General features: G+C 37.7%; 2 protein-coding genes across 8 annotated transcripts in view; both read right to left on the bottom strand.

Moving 5' to 3' along the window:
* Atg16 (Autophagy-related 16) overlaps positions 1-22,144 on the bottom strand; it is a 611,817-nt gene that overhangs the window by 249,816 nt on the left and 339,857 nt on the right. The gene's annotated exons all lie outside the window — the stretch shown is intronic.
* LOC141389325 (lipase member H-A) lies at positions 2,221-4,105 on the bottom strand. The gene has a single exon (XM_073960684.1). The coding sequence runs from the start codon at positions 3,454-3,456 to the stop codon at positions 2,437-2,439; it is 1,020 nt and encodes a 339-aa protein (XP_073816785.1). The 5' UTR covers positions 3,457-4,105; the 3' UTR covers positions 2,221-2,436.

Below are 22,144 nucleotides of genomic sequence, written 5' to 3'. Positions count from 1 at the left end.
GGCTGCTTTTTTTTAGGGGAGCGTTACTAACCCGGCGCCCAAACTCAAGTTTTTAACGTTCGCTGATAAAAACATCATTATAATGTTGGTGGCCTGGGAATCGAACCCGGGCATTCAGTGCGCATGACAGAGTGTTTACTATTGCACAACGGTGGTACTCGAATCCGATTCAGATATTTTTGAGACGAAATAGGTTCGTCCGCCTTTCTGGTTATCATGAAAAATTTCAAAGAGAGTAACGCGTGCAATAAAATTGAGTTGTTATCTCAACAAACAATTCAACTCATTGAAAACCCATGTGGTGGCGATACCTATTCTAATATTAGATCAGGCTCGGGGAATTCAGTGTTGTTCAGTTTAGCGCATCGATGCCCAAGAAAGCGCCCATGGGCTCTTAGTGAACTTTTCTCCCTCCACACACACACAACTAATTGAAAATACATGCACAATGACAGCCCTTAGAGCAGCGTTAGGAGGAAGAGCGTACACGTGCTCTCAGTGAACGTTTCTCTCTGCACACACACAATTAGACCAGCGTCAGGCGATTAGGCGCCCGTGTGCGCTCATTTAACGTTGCTCTGTCCACGCACACAATTCAACCCATTGAAGAAGCATGCACTCACACAATGACACCCCGTAAAGTATGCAATAGAAAAATATGGTGCACATCGCTGCCGTAAAGTATGCAATAGGGAAATAGGGTGGACATTGCTGGTTTAAACCTGCGTTAGGGCGAGAGAGTTCGCACGTGCTTTCTGTGAACAGTTATCCACTGCATTGTGTGACACCCCGTAAAGTACGCAATAAAAATATATTGTTCTATAAACGATTTTGATTTTTATCTTCCTTTTTTTAATTTTTTTACCGGAGGTAGTCCTAATGGACCTAATTACAACACTAACTGCATGCACCAACTAAAATTATGATGAGAACAATAACTTACGAATATTTATTCCAAACACGTACATGAAATTCCAAGAAGGTGTGTATGGGACAACTCCTTTGAGTACTACCCGTAAAAATTAAAAATTTACACTTAAGTCTACGTTAAGGGCTCTTCGAGGATTACATGGAAAGGTAGTCTTTGCGGTCCCGGTTACAATGATATAATTTTTTCGTGGGAAAAATTCATGCTTCCTGACATAAACATCCTACTGTGACCAAATGAAATGGCTGGTTTGCGCGATAACTATAGCGAGGAATAACACAGAAAATTAGACTCCGTTGCAAAATTCACTATGTTGGTTCATTCCATCAGATACCTAATCCGCAAAGTTCATCAGTTTTGTGCAATAATCCCGCTTAAGACCACTTCTGGACTCTTGTTTAAATTTTAATGCGGGTAGTCGTCGAGGCCATTACAGCAAAATTATAATTTTTTGCCAATACTCATTGAGATATAGGCGCAAAAGTGCCCCAACTCTTGGGAGCCTCTTCTTCTTACATCTCTCATACTAACGTTTTAACGTCTTCAACGTTATAATTTTATTCTCGATATTCTCACGATAATGGCCCGAATGTTTCAAAAACCTCGTCCATATTACATTCTTGATAGATGGAGGATTATTTTTTCTGTAAACTGGGTCTGCCTGAGAATAATTAGGCTTACTTTTTATGATACCGGTGCCACCGTGGTGCAATGGTATGCACACCCGCCTTGCACGCAGAAGGTCGTGGGTTCGATTCCCCGGCCAGGCAACATCAAACTTTTCAACGGTGGCAAAATAACCCTCAGTAATGTTGGCGACATTTCCTGAGTATTTCAGCCTTGTAAAACTTATCTATAAAGTGGTGTCGTAAGACACGCCGTTCGGACTCGGCGATAAACAGTAGGTCCCATATCATTGAGCTAATATGTATCGGGGTGCACTCACTGATATGAGAGAAGTCTCCCCTGTCTCGTCTGGGATGTTTGTGGAACAATTATATATATTTTATGATACCAAATCCAAAAAATATACGCTGGAAACTTCCACAACTTCTTTTGTCACACACGAAAACGTTATTTTCTTTTAAAGTTAGGAAACTGCTAATAGTACATTTTGACCCACCAGTCCTGTTATTGTATTTTTGTACAGCCATAGCTGAGGGCTAACTGATTCTTTTTTACTTGTTGCAATAAATTATGTTGCCATACATTCTTCCATTTTTTTTGTTAAGTTGATCCGCCCAAGGTACAATTTGGCTTACCCACCCACAATCAAATGAAAATAAGTTAACTTCTGTTCTTCCCTTAGTTCTGTTTCTTTTTTATTAAAATATAAAAATACAACATTACATCACGAAACGTGTTGATTATTTCCACTAAATAAAACTATACTTATTTACAACAATTCCAATATTATTAAATTATATTCACTTTTATATAAAAAATATATAATTAACAAATTCGTTATAGGTATTTTATATATACAAAACATCTAAAAGTATTTAAAACTATGTCTCCAACTCATCTTCCACATAACGATAACCGGTTAAATCCTTAGGTTCAACATAAAATGTACCCTGGACGCCACGGGCGAACGGCTTTGAGCCATTAGTTTGCAGGAAATAATCACCAGAAATATTTGTGGGACAATCATGACCCATGACAACATGTTCTCTGTCATCGTTGATAAGTTTGCCCACCTTAAAGTCGGACCAGTCTTTGGCCTTGACACAATTAAATTTAGCAGGATATTCATCGGCCACACTTTCAGCCCAAAACCACCAGGAACGACGATGGCTGGATAAATCATTGTCGGTTAGCATGCGATAATTTCTCTTGGGGCAGCCTGGTTGTAGTGTTTTACCGGCATTTGGCCAAAAATCGGCAGTGCCGGTACTAAATGGTGCCCCATAAATCCAGGCATCGGTGTGTATGACATCTACAAATTCAGCATCATGACGACTTAAATGACTGGCCATACCCGCTGTCATATAGAAGAGAGGGAATGCAGGATCCAAGGCTGATATCCGTTTAAGTTTTTTGGTTTTCTTACTTCGAGCATAGATTTCACGGCCAATAATGCCAGCCATTTGACCGCCCAGTGAATGACCAACTATGTGGAATTTTTCAATATCCAAGCCATTGTGAAATTGTTCAAGTAAAATCTTGGCCAATACTGGTCCCAATTGTTTGGCATTTACCACAGCATCAAAGGCATAATTGCCGTCGGCCAATTCACCCCAATCCAAAACAATTAGATTTGTGTCTGTCCGCTTCAAATAGGCATCCACAATGACGTGGATGCTTTCAACATCCACATTTTCCAAATAGCCATGTAAATAGAGGACGGTATTTTTCGTTCTATCAAACTTCGGATCAAATAAAATTGATTGAAAATCCTCCAAATCGTAAATGGCACTGTCCACATACGTGGGTCCGGTATAATGAATGAACTTTGCACTGTGTAAATCGGCTGGGGCTTTGCGTAAACCCAGAAATAAACGCGATTTATTTTTGACAGCTTTCATTTCGAATGCGTAGATTAAAGCTCTTATTCGTTTGTTGTTGGATCTTGTTGTGTTTCTTAGCGTCTATACCGCCAAGTTCTTCAGTTACTGCTTGACAATTTTCGATTGACGTTGACAATTCATTTGTTTGCGGCCAAATTAGGGAAAAACTGAATTATTTTTTATTGATAAACGCAAGGTGGATGATGATTTTAGGAATCCAATGATTAATAATTATAACCCACACCGACACATATACTTCTACCTCTGTTGTTGTTTAATTTGTTTGTTGCTTTATTTATTATTATCTCCACAGGCATATGGGCGGTCGCGGTAAACGTTCGTAATATTTCTAATATTTAAATAATAATCAATCCAGCTGGCAGCAGCAGTCTGCCTATCTAATAATTCAGTCTTTTCAAGTGGCTAGTCACCGTGTACAACAACAACAAACAACAGGGAAATATTTTTCATTTAATTGCAGCTAAAGTAAAGTGGCGGATAAAAATACTAAATTAGATAATTCAGATGGCAATACACGTTGTCGCTTTCGATAGTTGTTAAGTGCTTTTATTTGTATAAACAACAACAAGCAACAACAAAAATATGAACAACTAACCGACCCGACCGCACGCTATTGTTGTTCACAAAAGACTGGCGTTTTGTTTGCGATTCGAAATTTGGTTTGTCTCTCCCTCTCGGTTTTTGATATCAGACAGCTAGCTGCTCTTTTTGTAGGGGGTTATGGCATATGGGGTATGTTTGTTTGTGCAATTTTGTTTGGGCGCAAAATAAAATCTCAGAGTAGGTATTTTTTTAATATTTCGTCACAAAATTTTTAAAAACAAACAAGATAAGAGAGCGAATGTTAAGGGAAGAGGGATGGACAAAAAGATTGCTACTTTGTAAGATCAGTGTTTGTCACCACCATATAAATCCGTGGGTTTCAATGAAAACTACCTATGTCGAAAATTAATAAATTAATTACAAATTTAATTTAATAAATTTTAAAAAGAATCAGTCGGCTTTGTCGACAGCTCAGGGATGGAAAATTGAAACTTTCAAAAAGTACTAAAATTTTACTTTTTGCTGTGGAAAGGTACTTTTTTTATTTTTTAAGAAAAACTAACAATTTTCTATTCAGCAAACACAAACAAGTAAGAAATGGCTACCACCACCGTACAGTCGAGGTCCTATGAAAATGTAACGTTTCAAGAAATATTTTTCAATTTTTTGTGTGAATCTTTTATCAAAATAGGGAAAACTGCACTCCACTCTTCCAAAGTCAAGTTTTTCTATAAAAGATACTGCCTAAACAAAAATAAAAAATATGTGAGCCCAAAGATTCATTGGAAGATAAATCGTTTCAGAACGGTCATTTACATAGCGATATTCAGTCAGGGTAAGAAAATATGATCTAATTAGTTGAACCATGACCGTACAGCCGAAATCGTATGAAAATTCAAAATTTCGAGACAATTTTTTTCAAATTGTTGTGGAAATTTTCAGTCGAAGAGAAGAAAAGTCACTTTACAAAGATACACCGGCTACTTCAAGAGTTGTGGTCTCTAGAAAATAGCTGTCCAAAAATATGTTTTTTTTTTTTTTTAATTTTGACACCTGTCTTTTTTAGGCCATATCTCAGAGATGTGAATAGCAAAATCTAAACTTTTGGTATATATGTAAAGGTGGGATTTTCTTCCGTCACAAAACCCAGTCTAGGGCCAAAAATATTCCTCATAGAGCTGCAATCGGCACACAACAACAACAATTTCAGCAAACACTGTTGTCAGTGCATCGCTTTTCAGTTAGTGAGTGGAGAGAGATGCTCTCTTTGCCTGGTCGCGAGTAAAGGGCTGCGGATTGTTGTCATAGAGTAAAAATTTCCGGAATTCTACACAAAAATTGTTGTTGTTGTAGCAGCATAGAAAGCTACGTGAAGCACAGGTTTGATGCTGGGTTGGCAGCCGCTGCACACTGGTCGAAACCACTGATCTAGCGGCGCGAAATTAAAAAAGTCGAACTATATAATTGCGAAATATTTTCCATTGTATCGATTACAGACACTTTGCAGACAAAGATTTTGTTTTTTCATTTTTGTTGTTGTAATTATTCACTCAGTTATTCACTATCAAATACAAGAGTTTTTGTTGCATCAGATTTTAAAAAATTGTTGCAAAAAAATTAGCTTCATATTTGTTTAAATGTTAAATAAATTCGTAATGAAACTGGACAAGACTTATTTTTAATTAATAGCAGAGGGTGTGATTTAAATTATAAAAATTAGTTTGGGGTCTGGAGGAACTTGGTTATATAGCAATTAATTTTCAAAAAATTCAATTTTTTAGTGTTTTTATGGGTTGTACGCGCTTGTTCCATAGAGTGCATCTTGTAAACATGGCCGAACTTGGCTTCGATTATTTTTTGGGGAATTAAATTGGACTCTCTGGATACGGAATAACCACATTAGGTCTGCAAATATTTGCAAATCTTTTGATGACTGCACTTTTAAAATAATGGATTTTGCATGAAATTCATACAAATTTAGCTGTGCATTTGTATGGGAGCTAAATCAAAATATGGGCCTATCTTGAGAAAAGTTTGCAAGGAGGAGTTCTATCCCCGGAGACACTATAATACCATATTATAGCTAAATATGGTATTAAATATGGGATAACAAGTAAAATTTCAACAAATCGGGGGTACCACAAAAGGGGCTACATCGAAACATAAATCCGTCCTGAAAATGTTTTGTAAGAAGATTTTATACGCAGTGAGAATACGGAATGCAAAATTGCAGCCATGTTGGTTTAAAAATGTGGTCATGATATTCAAAATACCTATGTGCACCTATGTCCATAATTTTTTGGTGGAAATATTTTGTGACCACTAGGAACCCTAAGTACCAAATTACACCTAATTTCTACGAAATTGTGGCTTAAATCCTCAAAATACCGAAAATCGGAAGGTACCGTTATATGGGGGCTATACCAAAACATTAGCCGATATTGTACATATTTGGCTCATTATTACCCACAGGTACAAGGTTAGTTTGTGCAAAATTTCAGTGACGTATTTCAATTGGTTTGCAAGTTATTAATTTCGCGCCGCTAGATCAGTGCTTTCGACCACCGTGCGCTGGTCGAAACACTATAGTTTCGGGTCAATGCGGTACGAAAGAACCAGCTGCCGTGGGATTGATTGTCACAAAAATTGTTAGTCAATTTTGAATCTTAATATTTTTCGATCTTAATGAAATTCAATACCGTTAATGGGAGGGAAAAATATTGAATTGATATCACTAAAATTGCAACCTCTACGGCAGAGCTGAGCAAAATCGAGAGAGAGAGGCAAATTTAAGGGAGAATTAATATTTAATTTTTCTTGATGTTTCATTACTTATTTCAATATTTTTTAAACATTAATGTTGTCCAAAATCGTTTACAATACAAATTATTAAAAAATATAAATAAAAAATTGCATAAACTTTTAATTGTTTATGGTTCACAAAAACTAAGAGTACGTTTTCACAATTTGCCTGCTCACCCCTGCTCTACGGAATATGTCAATTTTTTCGGTATACACAACGTTTGGAAAGAGTGTTATACAAGGGCTCGTCTGGGAATGTTTTTCTCTAATTGCAACAATTATGGTCCAATCGTTGAAAGCTACTAGCTACTATTATGGATTAAAAACGATTCCTACAAAAAATTTTGAAAATCGGATCGGATTTTGATATAGCTATATAGGGTCCAAAATACCCAAAATCGGCCAAAATTTAAAAATTTTTGTAGAAATCGTGTTTAAGCCACAACGATTGGACCATAATTGTGGCATTTAGAGAATTTTGGTTAAAATGCACGTTTGGTCCCATGCAAATTACCATGGAAACAAAGATCGCTAGGTTGGCACGGGTTAACCTTAACCGATCGCCATAAAATTTCATATAAAGGGCTTTTGGATCAAATGGAAAAAAATTAGGGGGTAGGAAATCAAAAAAAAAAAATTTTGTTCACCCTATTATACAATAATTCGCATATGTTACGATCTCAACGTCGCCTGGAGGCGATGTACACCACGAGAGGCAGAGGTTAAACAGTTCCGGAAATATCAACGCACCTTGAGGAACTACTGAATTCTGCGTACGACTAGCGTTCACATATATAATTGATCATCCAACGATTCAAAGGCTTTAGATAAGTCGAACGCCACCATGACTGTTCTATCACACGGCATGCTCAGGTTGAGTCCTCGACTAATATGTGTGAACTTATATGTGTGAACTAATATGTGTGGCGTGGAGCGCTGTTGTCGTTCTGTTGTCTTACGGAACCCATGCTGGTGATCGGTAACTGGGAAGGACTAAAGCCTCAACAGCCTTTGCTACGGAAATCGACCTGTACGATTCATCTTTGATGTCATCTTTGCCTGGCTTCAGTACCGGGACCACCCTCTCAATTTTCCAGACTTCGGGAACGATGTGGGTGGCTAGCAACAGGTTGAGAACTTTTTGTCAGATACTCGACTCTCGGTACACCAGCTGTTTCAGTATTAGCATGGAGATTCCATCAGGGGCCAACGCTTTGGATGATTTAGCATTCCTAATGACATTCGCAACATCATCCATTGTAAATTGTGGCAGAAAGAGATCTAATGTGACGTAGTACTCTTCTTTTCGCCCGGGGTGCTTGACAAACTGTCGATCGAAATAACTTGGGCACCTCTTCGGATCAGTCAGCGTAAAGTCTCCAAACGTGACTGAGGTCCTAACTTCAGGAGTGGCTCCAATGTTACAACTCTTCAGATGATTTAACCGCTTGTTGTTGGAACGACGAAATTCATCACGCTCATTTGATGCCTCTGCTAGGAAGTTTGGTCTCACTTCGGGTAGGTATATGACAAGCGGCTGCAGCAGAAGGGTTGTGCAGATCAGAAGAGTTGTGCAGATCTCTGAAACGGTGATTAGAGAACTCTCTGAAACTAGGCCATAGTTGTCGGTCTAAAGACAGTTTAGTTGGTCAACGTCAATTTGTTAGAGCTGGTCCATTATGTCAGGAAGCATTGATGTGCCGCCAAAAATATTATATCGCTGTAAACCGGACCACAAAGAGTACCTTCTGTAAAAATTTACTTAGGCGAAAATTTTAAACTTATGCGAGACAGTTTTGCAAAGTATCGGTCAATTGGATACTCAACTCATAAAGTCAGTCATTTTAGTTCGGGGCAGCAGAATTTTAAAAGATTTCTTGCCATTATCGCAGGAAGTATGGACTTAACCTCGAAAAAAATGTACCGAGGCATGTAATATGCGAAAAATGTTTACCAAAATTTGGCTTACGTAATATTTTGTCCAAACTTAGTTTAAGTTCGAAGATGGGTTATATCGGTCCACTCCTTCCGGTACCTCCCCCACAAAATTTCGAAAATGTTCGGAAAATTTGTGCGAACGATAGCTATCGAACGGATAAACCGATTTGGTCCGATACTTTGAACCTCGGGAAATTTCCACCCGACTTAGATGAGGTTCCAATATGGACTCAATCGGTCCACTCCTTCGGGTACCTCCCACACAAAATTTCGTAAAAGTGCAGTTTAGGACCTGCTCTCGGAACGGTTGATTTTTGCTGTAGCAACTTGTATTCACTGCGCCCCATACGACGGTATAAGTTTCATCAGGGGCAAGTCCAACTTTCATAATTAGGCAAGTCAACTTCCATAAATGACTATTTCGGTCCATTCCTTCAAGTACCTCCTCCGCAGAATTTTGAACTTTAATCCTAATCCACATTTTTGTCGGCAAGTTCAAATGTCCAAAAAGAGCCTCGAAATTCTGTAGGTAGATGAAAGTCTCGATTCATATAGGCTGAGGATAAATCTCTGTCGGCAAAGACGACCGATACTTTTTTACTTGTTTTAGTAAACAGGTACCCGAAGGAGTGGTTAAAGTCTGGACAAAAATGTTTTAAACAGCAAAATAATTTGCCAAACACCTGTATCGAACTTCAAAAATAAATATATTTCGAAACCCTAAATCTTCATTTTTAAATGTTTTCAGTTTTTTTATAAAAGTGGAGATAAAACGTTTTACCTGAAAATGGATTTTTACTATGGAACGCTCTCAAAAGGTACATCAGTGTGGTACCAATAACTCAAAAATGACACAAGTTAACTTATGCTTCTTTCTAGGAAAACCACAAAAATATGTATGTACGTTAGGGTTATGACTTTTAGACCTTCTTTGTCAAAAATGATTTCCTGTAGCAGGAATGAATGAACTTTTGCCTAATAATGTCAAAAAAAAAGTTTATTATATTTAAGTATTAAAAAATATTTTTAATACTATGCACATTGGGCCCAATGGCAGGTTTCTGAGGCAAAAAGTCTAGTTTTGAAGTCATATATTTGTATAAATTAGTAACGGGATTAGATTCTTAACACTTTGAGCCACTTAGAAACAAAATCATTTCAACCTGGCAACGCTTCGTGGTCACATACCGAGCTGTCAAAGATATTGCATGTTACTTTGTAAAATTGTATAAAAATTTATCCAACGAAGAACAAATTTGTTTCGCTCGGCAATTAAAAACCGCTGATTTAATAAACAGTTTTTTTAATGGATAAAACGTGTAAAGGTATATAAATTAATATTCTGATTAAGAAATAAAAGAAGTTAGATTTGGTAAGGAATATTTGAAGTAGACTTGTGGTGTATTTTTTGTGTAGTTCGTATTGTAGTTTAAATAGTTTTTGGAATAAAACTCGCGGTATTGCGACGTATTGTCGAAACTATATATATCTGATAGAAGGTAATAGTGAGTACTATATGTGTAAAAAAATTTCATGTCCGTATGGATCCGAATACTTATAGAAAATTACTTACTTGTGGATATTTTATTTTATTAGATTGGGTTGGGACTGGACGATGCTCAATATGACACAAGTCGCCAAATTTTATAGTAATCTTATCCGAGTTACACCAAGCATTGAAATCTTCAATATTCTAGATCTTTAAATTTAATAACTGGTACTACAAACACCTACTAAATTTCAAGATCTTAACCTGTAATTATAAAGTTTTCAAATAACGGACGCGATCGCGGTTTTCTACTTCCAAAACATAAATTAATGATAGAGGTCACAATTACTATTGTTTTGTATACCAATGCGTCTAATAATCTCTGAGATTTCGCGTTTGGCTAAAACTTGTTGTGGGGGAGGTCCCCCACCCCCTCCATTTTTCGGTATAAAAAGTACCTTACGATCTATTCTCAGACCTTATGAATCTACAAACAAAATTTTATCAAATTCGGTCCAGCCATTTCAGAAGATTTATATTTCGAACATCATTGTATACCTGAAAAGGTTTCTATATATATGTAGATATATATCTGAACCGATCAGAGCCAAATTTTCAGGACCTGATTCTAACCTGAACAGGATTTACCATATCAAATTTTAAGGCGATCGGATGCAAATTGTGACCTTTGTGGGGCTTAAATATAAAATCGGATTAAATCGGATGAAACATATACATGAAAACTATATCTATATCTGAACCGATTCTTACCAAATTTTGCAGAAGTACTTTTATGCCCATTAAAAACATTGGAACGAAATTTGGTAGCTCTAGCTGCTTCCAGTGACTTGTTGCCTCAAAAACCTGTCATTGGGCCCAATGTGCTATGATGTGAAAAAAAATCTCATAAAAAATATTTCTAATTGCTCAAGTAAATGGACTTTTGCCTATTATTGACGATAACAACTTTTATTCCATTTAAATATTGAAAATAGTCCCGCACAAACCACTTTTAATATTATTTATTGAGAAAGAAAATATTATGCCATTTTGGTTATTTTCAGTTATATATATCTGCTTATAGTAACTTCAAAAGTTTGTCAAAAAAGCTCATATGGAATCGCAGTATAATTAGGACTTTATATAATCTTAGGTTTTAAAAAGTCATAACCCTAATGCATGTGCGCATGTTGGGTATGTATGAAGTTAGGCTTCTCTCAAGCAATATTTGTTTTGCCTCACACATGTCTCTCACAGTTGTCATACAAAAAATTTATTACAATAATAAATTTTTGATTTCTCTGTTTGTTAAACGAGAGAAGTTCAGTGATCTGAATAAAAAGAGAATTTCGAGACGTGCATTTATTGTTTACCAAAACAGTGCATAAACAACAATAAAGTAAATGTTTGTTGTTATCGGTCAAGGGTGATCACTTGGGTGCGCTATAAACGGCATTTATATTTAATAAGAAGCGAAATTTTAAATCTCAAAAAAATGTTTATACCCCCAAACTTTGTGATCGAGCTTTATAAAAATAATAACACAATTTTTTTTATTATTAAGTTAGTCCATATTTATATTAGGCAATTTTCCTTGCGGCAATTGTCAGTTTGCTGGAGAGAGAGGTGAGGCATATAGTAACCCTTTGCCTCTCAACACCCTCTCTCACCGACAAACTGACAATTGCCGCAAGAAAAATTGCCTAATGTACATATGGACTTATTAAATAGTAATCAAGGCATATTGAATAGGTAGTGGTATCATTCCAGCTCTTCGAATATGAAATGTCAAACCCCTTTCTTAGTGTTGCCATTTCCCAATAACATCAATGCCAATACCTTTTCAATATGCCTTAACAGTATCATTACTATATGACATTACTGTTTACATTTTTTTCAATAAACTTGGCGCATTTAAAGATTATTATTAAAATTTCAAATCCATCAAAATCTATAAATTTGCTCCAATAAATGTTGAAAATATAAACTCCATTACAAAAAATACACGTATTTAACTATTTTTCTTTTCACAACTCTTGTAATATGCAATAATCGGATTTCCTCATTTCAAGTTGAGAAATACTTCCATTCGCTTTTTATTGCACCAAGGAAATAATGGAAGTATAGCAAGAAACTCAAGCCTCCTAAACACAACATCTATATTATTTTTTTTTTTTTCAATTTAAAATGTAACAATTCTTGTTTAACTTTTGACCAACCAACACATATTGTTCGCCAAAGTCTGAGTCATAAGCATGGCTTAGTTGTTACACATTTTGTTGAACCTTGTATAAGTACGTTCACCATCACTGATTCTTTTCGGTGTTTGCTCAATTTTATGCAGTAGGTAGAGTAGGCAACCAAGCAGCTAACTAAGCGATCGATTGCTCTGTCAATCATTACGACAGCAACAATTTTTGCAATTTAATTTACTTTAAATTTACGGTCAATTCATTTTGAATTGAAATAAATACATATACAAAATCACAAGAGAACAAGTTGTACTAAAAAATTGGACCCAAAGACAATTTAAATATGTAAACACAATGAGAGAAGCAAAGGTAGAGGGAGAGGAAGGGGGGGAGTCGAGTAGAAAATCTGGCAACCAGCCACCAATAAACCAGCAATATAGACGCTTCAATTAAATTCATTCATCAATGAATGAATGACACGCAAAATAATATATAATAGAGTGGGTCGAAATAAGGCAAAAATCACTTATTAATTGGCTCATCTTAATATATAAAGAGGTTTGTGATAAGTGAGTGAATAATTGGATTAAAATAAGGCTGGGTTTTTGGATATTCGTAGTGGTACGAAAAGTACTAAAGGGTTTTAAGGCTGCGACGTGTTGCTTAGCGAACGGATGAGTATATGGGTAGACCTTTGTGGGAAGACAAGTAGGTCTTCTGGCAAAACATTTTTAGGACTTCTATAGAAGACGTTAAAGGTCCAATCATAATTCGATTGTCAAAGAACTTTACCTTTGCTTGCAAAAATTTAAAGGATCAGTTGAACCAAAAAATAGAGATGAAAACTCTAGACCTCAGAGGATAGTAAATATCGTGTGGATCGTCCTCTAACTCCTCTATAATATACCGTTTGCTTTTATGTTTTCACCCTCAGCATTATGCTAACGAGAGTATATACACTAGGCCGGGGCGATTTGAAAACCTTTATGGGCCCTTCACGTTTCATATTCCTGGGATTGAACTGAGCAAAAAAGTCCACTAGACCATAGATCTGCCGTGAAAATCGAGCCTCTCGATTTTGACTTTGAGTTTTTTATCCACGATTTTTGGACATTTTGGCATATAACAGCCAAACCATTGACATTTTCGATCCAACACAAGGACAAAAAGCCAAGACAGTAATTAAGAACTCCCTAATATATCGCAAACGCATTAGAACGCTCCTTCAGGCAGTTTTAGCCTTGAGAAGGTTCAAATTTTTCGAAACATTTCGATAAATAGCACTGTGCTACAAAAGTAGACTAGACAAATATTCAAACGTTCTGATGCAAAATTATACCGTGTTGGGATCCATAGACAACGACAATGCCTTTAGTTCGTTTGGGTCACTTCGTTTTATTTTTTATAACGGTAAAAGTAGTGAAAATCTGAGTTTCTTACTTACTTACTTAGCTGGTCCATTACAGAACATTTGTTCTATAGGCCGAAGTAAAAAAAGATCTCCATTTCTCTCTGTCTGTTGCTTCTCTTTCTGGACTACCGCGCCTTCATCCACTTGTTTGCGACATCTATTCTTTGGCCTGACAACTCTGCGTGCACCGCCAAGCGGCTCATATTTATACGCCTTTTTAGCGGGTTCATCATCGCTCATTCTTATGATATGGCCTAGCCAACGCAATCGTTGCATCTCAATACGTTTAACTATATTGTTGTCGTTGTATAACAGATACAGCTCGTGGTTCATGCGACGTCGATATTCGCCGTCAACGCAGATTGGTCCGTAGATCTTTCGAAGAATTTTTCTCTCAAACACACCAAGCACTGCCTTATATGCTTGCGCAAGTACCCATGCTTCGGAGCCATACATCAGCAAGGGTAGTATCAGTGTTTTGTAGAGCGTTATTGTTGTTTGACGAGATGTGGCTTTGTTTTTAAACTGCTTACTTAAACCAAAGTAGCATCTGTTGGCCAATACAATTCTTCTTTTTATTTCACAACTGATGTCGTTAGTTGTGTTTACGGCGGTGCCGAAGTAGAGGAAGTCTTTTACTACCTCAAAATTATAGGAACCAACGTCAACAGTTGGCCCGATCGCTATGTACGCATTGCACGTCGACACCATCAACTTAGTCTTCCCGCCGTTTACTGCCAGACCCACTTTAGCAGATTCTCCTTCGACCTTCATAAAGGTATCGGTTACTTCTTTTACTGATCGTCCCATCATGTCTATATCATCAGCATTAGCAAGTAACATGTGGCTATTGCTGTAGATTGTGCCACTTCTTTTGACGTTTGCCTCTCGAATAGCCTTTTCCAGCAGGATGTTGAAGAGATCACACGAGAGGCTGTCTCCTTGCCTCTTTTGGTAAAAATTCTTCGGAGAGGTTCTTTTCTATTTTAACTGAGGATCTCGTGTCAGTTAAAGTCATTTTACAAAGCCGAATGAGCTTTGCGGGGATACCAAATTCAGACATGGCCTGGAATACCTTTGAAGGTAGTGGGCTGTCGAAGGCTGCTTTATAATCGACAAAAAGGTGGTAGGTGTCGAACTGCATCTCTGGGGTCTTCTCCAGGATTTGCCGCAGGGTAAATATCTGGTCAATGGGACTTGCCAGGTCTAAAGCCGCATTGGTATGGCCCAATTATCTCGTTGACCATTGGCTTTAGTCGTTCGGAAATTATCCCTGACACGATCTTGTAGGCAATCGGGAGTAGACTTATGCCCCTATAGTTAGAGCATACAGTCTTATATCCTTTCTTATGGACGGGGCACAGGATACTCAGGTTCCAATCGTCGGGTACTCGTTCTTCCTGCCAGATGGAGCTAACTAGCTGAATACACCGTATCAGCGTGTCGCCCCCGGTTTTGAAAGCTCGGCTGGTAAGCCATCGGCTCCTGCTGCCTTAATATTCTTCAGCCGATTTATTGCTCTCTTTACCTCATCTTGGCTGTGCGGTATACATTCAATACCATCTTCTGGGATTGGATCTGTGGTATCTTCGTCGTCTTCGCTGGATACCAACAGGTTTGAAAAATGCTCTATCCATATCCTGAGCACACTATCTGTATCAGCCACCAAATTACCTTGCTGGTCTCTACCGGAGGAGGTGCCTGTACCAAAGCCATCAGTTTGATGCTTTACTCTTTGGTCGAATTTTCGGACTTCATTCTGGCTCCTGTACATCTCGATTTTTTCACACTCCCGCTTTTCCAACTCTCTCTCTCTCTCTCTCTCTCTCGGAAAAGACGTTTCTCCTCTCTCCTTTTCTCCTGATACCTTTCTCGTGCGCTACACTACGGATTGTAAAGCAGCCCTATATGCCGCATTTTTCTCTTCGGTAGCAGCACGACACTCCTGATCATACCATGGATTCCTTGGTTGAGGTCTTTGGTCTCCAATTATGGATTATGCGGCTGTTTGCATGGAGTGGGCAATGCTTTGCTAGTGTTTTTATTAAGCAATTGGGCTAGTTGAGTGGAATATGCCTTGGATGTCTGTTGTGATTGCAGCTTACCGATGTCTAACTTTCGTGCTGTGTCTGTTCGTACTTTACCTCGGAACGAGTGCACATACAACACGCTCGATGAGTGTCTTCTATCTATCACAACGTGATCAATTTGATTTCTTGTTTTCTGATCTGGAGACATCCAGGTGAGCTTATGGATGTCGAGATGTTTAAATCTGGTGCTGCTAACTACTACCATGTTTTTTGGCGCTGCGAAGTCTATCAGACTCACGCCATTGTCAGATGTTTCATTGTGAAGACAGAATTTTCTGACTGTTGGGCCAAAGATATTTTCCTTTCCAATTTTGGCATTAAAATCGCCGAGTATAGTTTTAATGTTATGGGCAGGGCAACGGTCATAACTTTTTCTAAGCGCTCGTCATATATATCTTTGGTCTGTTCGTCCTTGTCTTCAGTCGGAGCATGAGCGCAAATAAAGCTGATGGTAAAGAATTTTGCTTTTAATCGAATTGCAGTGAGTCTTTCATTCACTGGGGTGAAGCTGGAGACCAGATGTTTTAACATCCGACCAACTACAAATCCTCAACCAAACTCATGCTTTGTGTCATGGCTGCTATAATACAGTGCGTCACCTTTAGGTGTTGTTGTGACGCCTTTCCCGTTCCATCGTATTTCCTGTATGGCAGTAATGTCGGCCTTGTACTTTTCAAGTACATCTGCCAATGCGTAAACTGCACCTTCTCTATAAAGTGTGGGAACATTCCAGGTGCAGATTCGCAGATCATGGTCCTTAAAACTTTTGCGGGGGTCGTCAAGTTTAGAGGGATTTGTTTTTCTTTTGTTTTTTTTTAAGTAGGCTGCTTTTGCTAGGGGAGGGTTACTAACCCGGCGCACAAACCCAAGTTTTTAACGTTCTTATGGCTGAACGCACGGCAAATGGGCAAAGAGGGTTTCTTACATTTTCAAATTTAAACGGACATATCTTCTTTTTTTCACGAGGGATTTCTATTGATCCTTCTTACTTTTAAAGGGGCGAATAATATCTTTCGAGCTAGTTATTATGGCTTAGATAGTGGTTTAAGTCTGAAAAATCCCACAAAACACTATAGCTGAATATACACTTTCATAAGGGAAAATTTTGTCACATCGAAATAATGGTTTTAGACCCCAAGTATGTTTGGACGAAATCCGTTTCAGAAAATTTGGAGTTTATTTAGCCATGTCCGTCCGTATTCTCGAACAGATCAAGCGATTGAATCGGTCCGATTCGAACCCAATTTTGAGTATCGTAATATTTTGTCAAAACTTAGTTTAAGTTCGAGGATGGGTTATATCGGTCCACTCCTTCGGATACCTCCCACACAAAATTTCGGAAAAGCTCACATTAAGACCTGTTTTTGTTGAAGCATCTTGCATTCGATGCCTCCATTACGATGGTAAAAGTTTTGACAGGGGCAAGTCCTTACTTCTTGAGAAAACAGTCCGAAAGGTGTAAAAAACCCCTATGGCACCATCTGTAGTAGCTGGAGAGCACGGTAACTCTAGAACTGATCAACCGATTTGGTCCAAAATTTGGCCTTCGTCATATTTTCTCCAAACTTAGTTTCAGTTCGAAGATGGGCAATACCGTTCCACAACTTCCGATACTTCCCCCAATATTTAAACAAAATGTCGCTAAAATGATATGCACGATATCTTTTGAACGGGGCAACTAATTTGGTCCAAACTTTGGATCTCATAATATTTTGTCCAAATTTAGTTTAACTTCTAAAATGCCCCATGTCGGTCCTCTGCTTAGGGAATCTCTCCCACAAAAGTTCAACAGTTTATGGTCTGCTCGAAAATCCTTTGGAAATGTTTACCGAAGATTTCCGTTGTGGTCCTGTTTACAGCGATATTATGTTTTCCGTGGACAGGTCCATGCTTCCCGGCATACTAACAAAATAAGATCCAATACCATAATGGAATACGTCGGACCATTCCTTTAAGTACCTCCTCCGCAACACTTTTGAACTTTAATCCTAATCCACATTTTTGTCGGCAAGTTCAAATGTCCAAAAAGGGCCACAAAATTCTGAAAAGACCCCAAGTACATTTGATTTGTCCATAGTTTCGATTCACATAGGCTGAGGGTATATCTCTGTCGGCAAAGTCTACCGATACTTTTTTACTTGTTTCTTATAACTTTCTTTTGAAAAAAATAATGATTTTAAAAAAATTGTGTCCCGACTTTAATGTTATATTTCTGTAATGTAGAAAAAATGTGCCCAGAGTCGGAGTCGAGTTATTTGTTTAATTTCGGCTTGGACTCCAGCAAAATTGCTTGTACTCGTTCTACTGTAAATTTAATAAAAAGAGGTGAAGAGGATTAATCAAAAATATACGTATTTGGAAAACAAGTTCATATGAATGTTGTGAAAATATGTTTCACTATCTTTGAAATCTATGTACCCAAACATTGTTGAAAGAAACCGTTCCCACACATAACCCCATGATTCATGTTAGCCTAGAAAAGAAAACAAAACTTTTCATTCAAAACACTGGCGTAAGAACGGTTACCTATCTGCTATAAACTGAAAATCCTTGATATGAATTATAAATGACAACATCAGCAGCAACAGCAGCAGTGACACATTTTCTATGTTGAACAAACTAAAGAGGCCAGGCAAGTCAAAATGTAAAAAAAAAACAACTCTAAATGGACGAAACAGCAACTTTTTGCTAACAGAAGGATACCCCCAAAGAAAACTGGGTTAAATTTAATGTTTTACTTTTCACTGTGTCGTTGTAACCTCACCACCAAAGACTAGGAGAATGTTGCATTGCAACATCGTTGGATTAGAGACTGGAGATGTGTTCCATATCTCTATCTCAGCATTATGGTGAACTCATAAGACAATTATGCTACTCATCCATTGCCATTCATATGCATTCATATTTTTTAGAAAAGGACATAAAATATGCCGCATCATTTCAGTGGTGGTAAACCGAAAAAACACACAGAATCTATACGTAAAAAATATGAACGTTAACAACATTTTCTACTGCACTTGGGGTTTCAGGCATATTGCATTGCATTGCATCTCTCCTAGGAAAATAAGCTTAATAGCAATCAGGCATGCATGCAAGTGTCTTCTATCCACTATGCCCGGGTATGATCATCATAGCATATTTTTTGACTTTATAATCAGTTTCAAATGCATATTCAAGTGGCGCAGCAAATATAGCAGTAGATGCGTCTTCAAGGCGCTGAATCTAGTTCACTACCATCATCAGGCACAGTCATCTTGAGAATAGCTACTCATTGAGAGTTAGAGGGGAAGAAAATCACCAAACATTATTAGTTTAAAAGTTGAATAAACATTGTTGTTGTTTGTATGTTGTTGCATGTTCTTTGGCCATTGTAGAAACGAAACAATCAATGGTAGCGATGTTTCTAGAGCTAGGTTAGATGCTGCCTTGCTAGATGCAAATGTATGCATTTATGCATAAATAATCAATAAAAAATAAAAATGCTAATGCTTCTTGTGCCACACAGAATACACACGTTGATAAGGTGGACAGGCGAACAGTATTTGGTGGCAGGAAAACAATTGAGGAGCACATTTTCATTTTTAGATATAATGCTTCCTCTCACAAAGTTTTTTAAAAGGTCGATAAACTCTTATAGGTAGATATTTTCTTTGTAATTGGATCCCCTTTAGTGTAAATGGATCTCCAAAAGGGATATTCTATAAACCTCTGAAAAAGACTTCTATGGATAAAAGACTTACTAAATAGGTCTTATATAGATAGAAATAGAAGACCTCATGAAGGTAAGACTTCATAAATGGGCATTTTATGGATAGGAGACCTCCCCACGGGTTATTCCATAGGTCGAGGACTTCCAAGTGAAAGATCAACGATGTGCCAAAATTGGTTAAGAGCATATTAATACAGAATACAAAAAAAAATTCCCCAAAGGGGTCTTCGATACATAGAAGACCCAATGAGTGGGGTCTCCTACAGATAGAAGACCTCCTCAAGGGGTCTTCTGTAGATCGAAGACTTCTTAAGGGGGTATTCTATAGACAGAAATGGGCCTTGTATAAAAAGAAGACTTCCTAAAGATTTTTAATACAGAAGAAGGGATCCTCTATACACAGATTACCTCCACTAGGGATCTTCTATAGAGATCTTCCATAGGTAGAACCCCCAAAAGTTGACTTCTTTAGACAGAAGACCTCCTAAAAGGGGCTTATGTTGACAAAAGACATCTTAACATGAAATTCCAAAAGGGACCGTTTAGAGATAGACGACCTTCTAAAGGGGTCTTCTATAGATACAAGATCCCAAAAATGTTCTATATATCAAGGGGTCTTCTATAGACAGAAGACCTCCAAGAGGGGACCTTTACAAATATAAGACCACCAAGAAGGGGCTTTTATAGATAGAAGACCTCCTAAAGGGGGGTGGTCTGTAGCGAGAAGACCTCCTGAAGGGGTCCTCTATAGAAGACCTCCTAATGGGATGTTATATAGATAGAAGACCACCTAAAGGAATCTTCTATAGATAGATGACCCACTTAAAAGGTTCTTCTACAGACCGAAAACGTCGTAAAGTAGTCTTCTATAGACAGAAGGTCATCTACAGATTAAATACCTCTTTAAAGGGTCTTCTATAGGAAGAAAATTCCAAAAGGGTTCTTTTATAGATAAAAGACATCCTAAAGGGGGTGGTCTGTAGAGAGAAGACCTCCTGAAGGGATCATCTATATATATAGAAGACCTCCTAAAGAGTTACTATATAGAGAGGAGACTCGCTCAAATGTTCTTCTATAGACAGAAGATCCTCTAAAATGGTATTCTATAGGTCAAATACGTCTTTAAAGGCTCATTTATAGATAGAAGACCCCCAAAAGAAGTCTTTTATAGATAGCAGACCTCCTGAAGGGGTCCTCCATATATATAAGTCCTCCTAATAGGATGTGATATAAATGGGAAATGGGTCTTCTATAGACAGAAGACCTCTTAAAATAATCTTCTATAGAAAGAAGACCCACTTAAAGGGTTCTTCTACAGACAGAAGACGTCGCAAAATAGCCTTCATTAGATAGAAGGTAGATCAAATGCCTCGTTAAAGTGTCTTCTATAGGAAGAAAACTTCCAAAAGGGATCTTTTATAAATAGAAGACCTTCTAAAGGGTGTGTTCTGTAGAGGGAAGACCTCCTGAAGGATTGCTCTATATATGGAAGCCTTCCTAAAGGGGTCTTCTATAGATAGAGGACCTCCTAAAGGTGTATTTTATAGATAGCAGATCTCCTAAAGGGGGTGGTCTGTAGAGAGAAGACCTCATGAAGGGGTCCTCTATATACATAGAAGACGTCCTAAAGGGGTCTTCTATAGATGTAAGACCTCTTAAAGGGGTCTTCTATAAATAGAAGACCTTCTAAATGGTTGTTCTGTAGAGAGGAGACTCGCTCAAATGACTTTCTATAGACATAAGATCCCCTAAAATGGTATTCTATAGGACAAATACGTTTTTAAAGGGTCATCTACAGGTAGACGACCTCCAAAAGGGTTCTTTTATAGATAGCAGACCTCCTGAAGGGGGTATTCTGTAGAGGGAAGACCTCCAAAAGGGGTCCTCTATATACAGTGCCCTCCTAAAGGGGTCTTCTACAGATAGAAGACCCACTTAAAGACAGAAGGTGTCGTAAAGTAGTCTTCTATAGACAGAAGGTCATCTATAGATTAAATACATCTTTAAAGGGTCTTCCATAGGAATAAAACTTCCAAAAGGCGTCTTTTTATAGATAGAAAACCTCCTAAAGGGGGTGTTCTGTAGAGGGAAGACTTCCTGAAGGGGACGTCTATATATAGAAGTCCTCCTGAGGGGGTCTTCTATATATAGAGGACCTCCTACAGGGTTCTTCTATAGAGAGAGATCACCTAAAATGGTCTCCTATAGATCAAATACCTCTTTAAAGGGTCTTTTATAGATCAAATACACGTATAAAGGGTCTTCTATAGATTGAAGACCTCCAAAAGGGGTCTTTTATAGATAGAAGACTTCCTAAATTGAACCCCTATAGAAGACCCCTTTACGAGGTCTTCTATCTATAGAAGATCCCCTAAAATTGTCTTCTATATGTAGAAGATCCACTAAAATGGTATTCCATAGATCAAATACGTCTTTAAATGGCCATCTATAGATAGAAGATCTCGAAATGAGGTATTTTATAGATAGAAAACTTCCAAAAGGGGTTTTTGT

This window comes from Musca autumnalis, unplaced genomic scaffold (genome assembly GCF_047663935.1).
Source record: "Musca autumnalis isolate F117 unplaced genomic scaffold, ASM4766393v1 scaffold_1, whole genome shotgun sequence".
NCBI classification, from domain to species: Eukaryota; Metazoa; Arthropoda; class Insecta; order Diptera; family Muscidae; genus Musca; species Musca autumnalis.
The sequence above is the reverse complement of the archived record's forward strand: the minus strand, read 5'-3'. Positions and strand labels throughout refer to the sequence as shown.

What these genes read in the sequence shown, in the direction of transcription:
- LOC141389325 (XM_073960684.1), bottom strand. Translation starts at nt 3,456, where the DNA reads ATGAAAGCTGTCAAAAATAAATCGCGTTTATTTCTGGGTTTACGCAAA.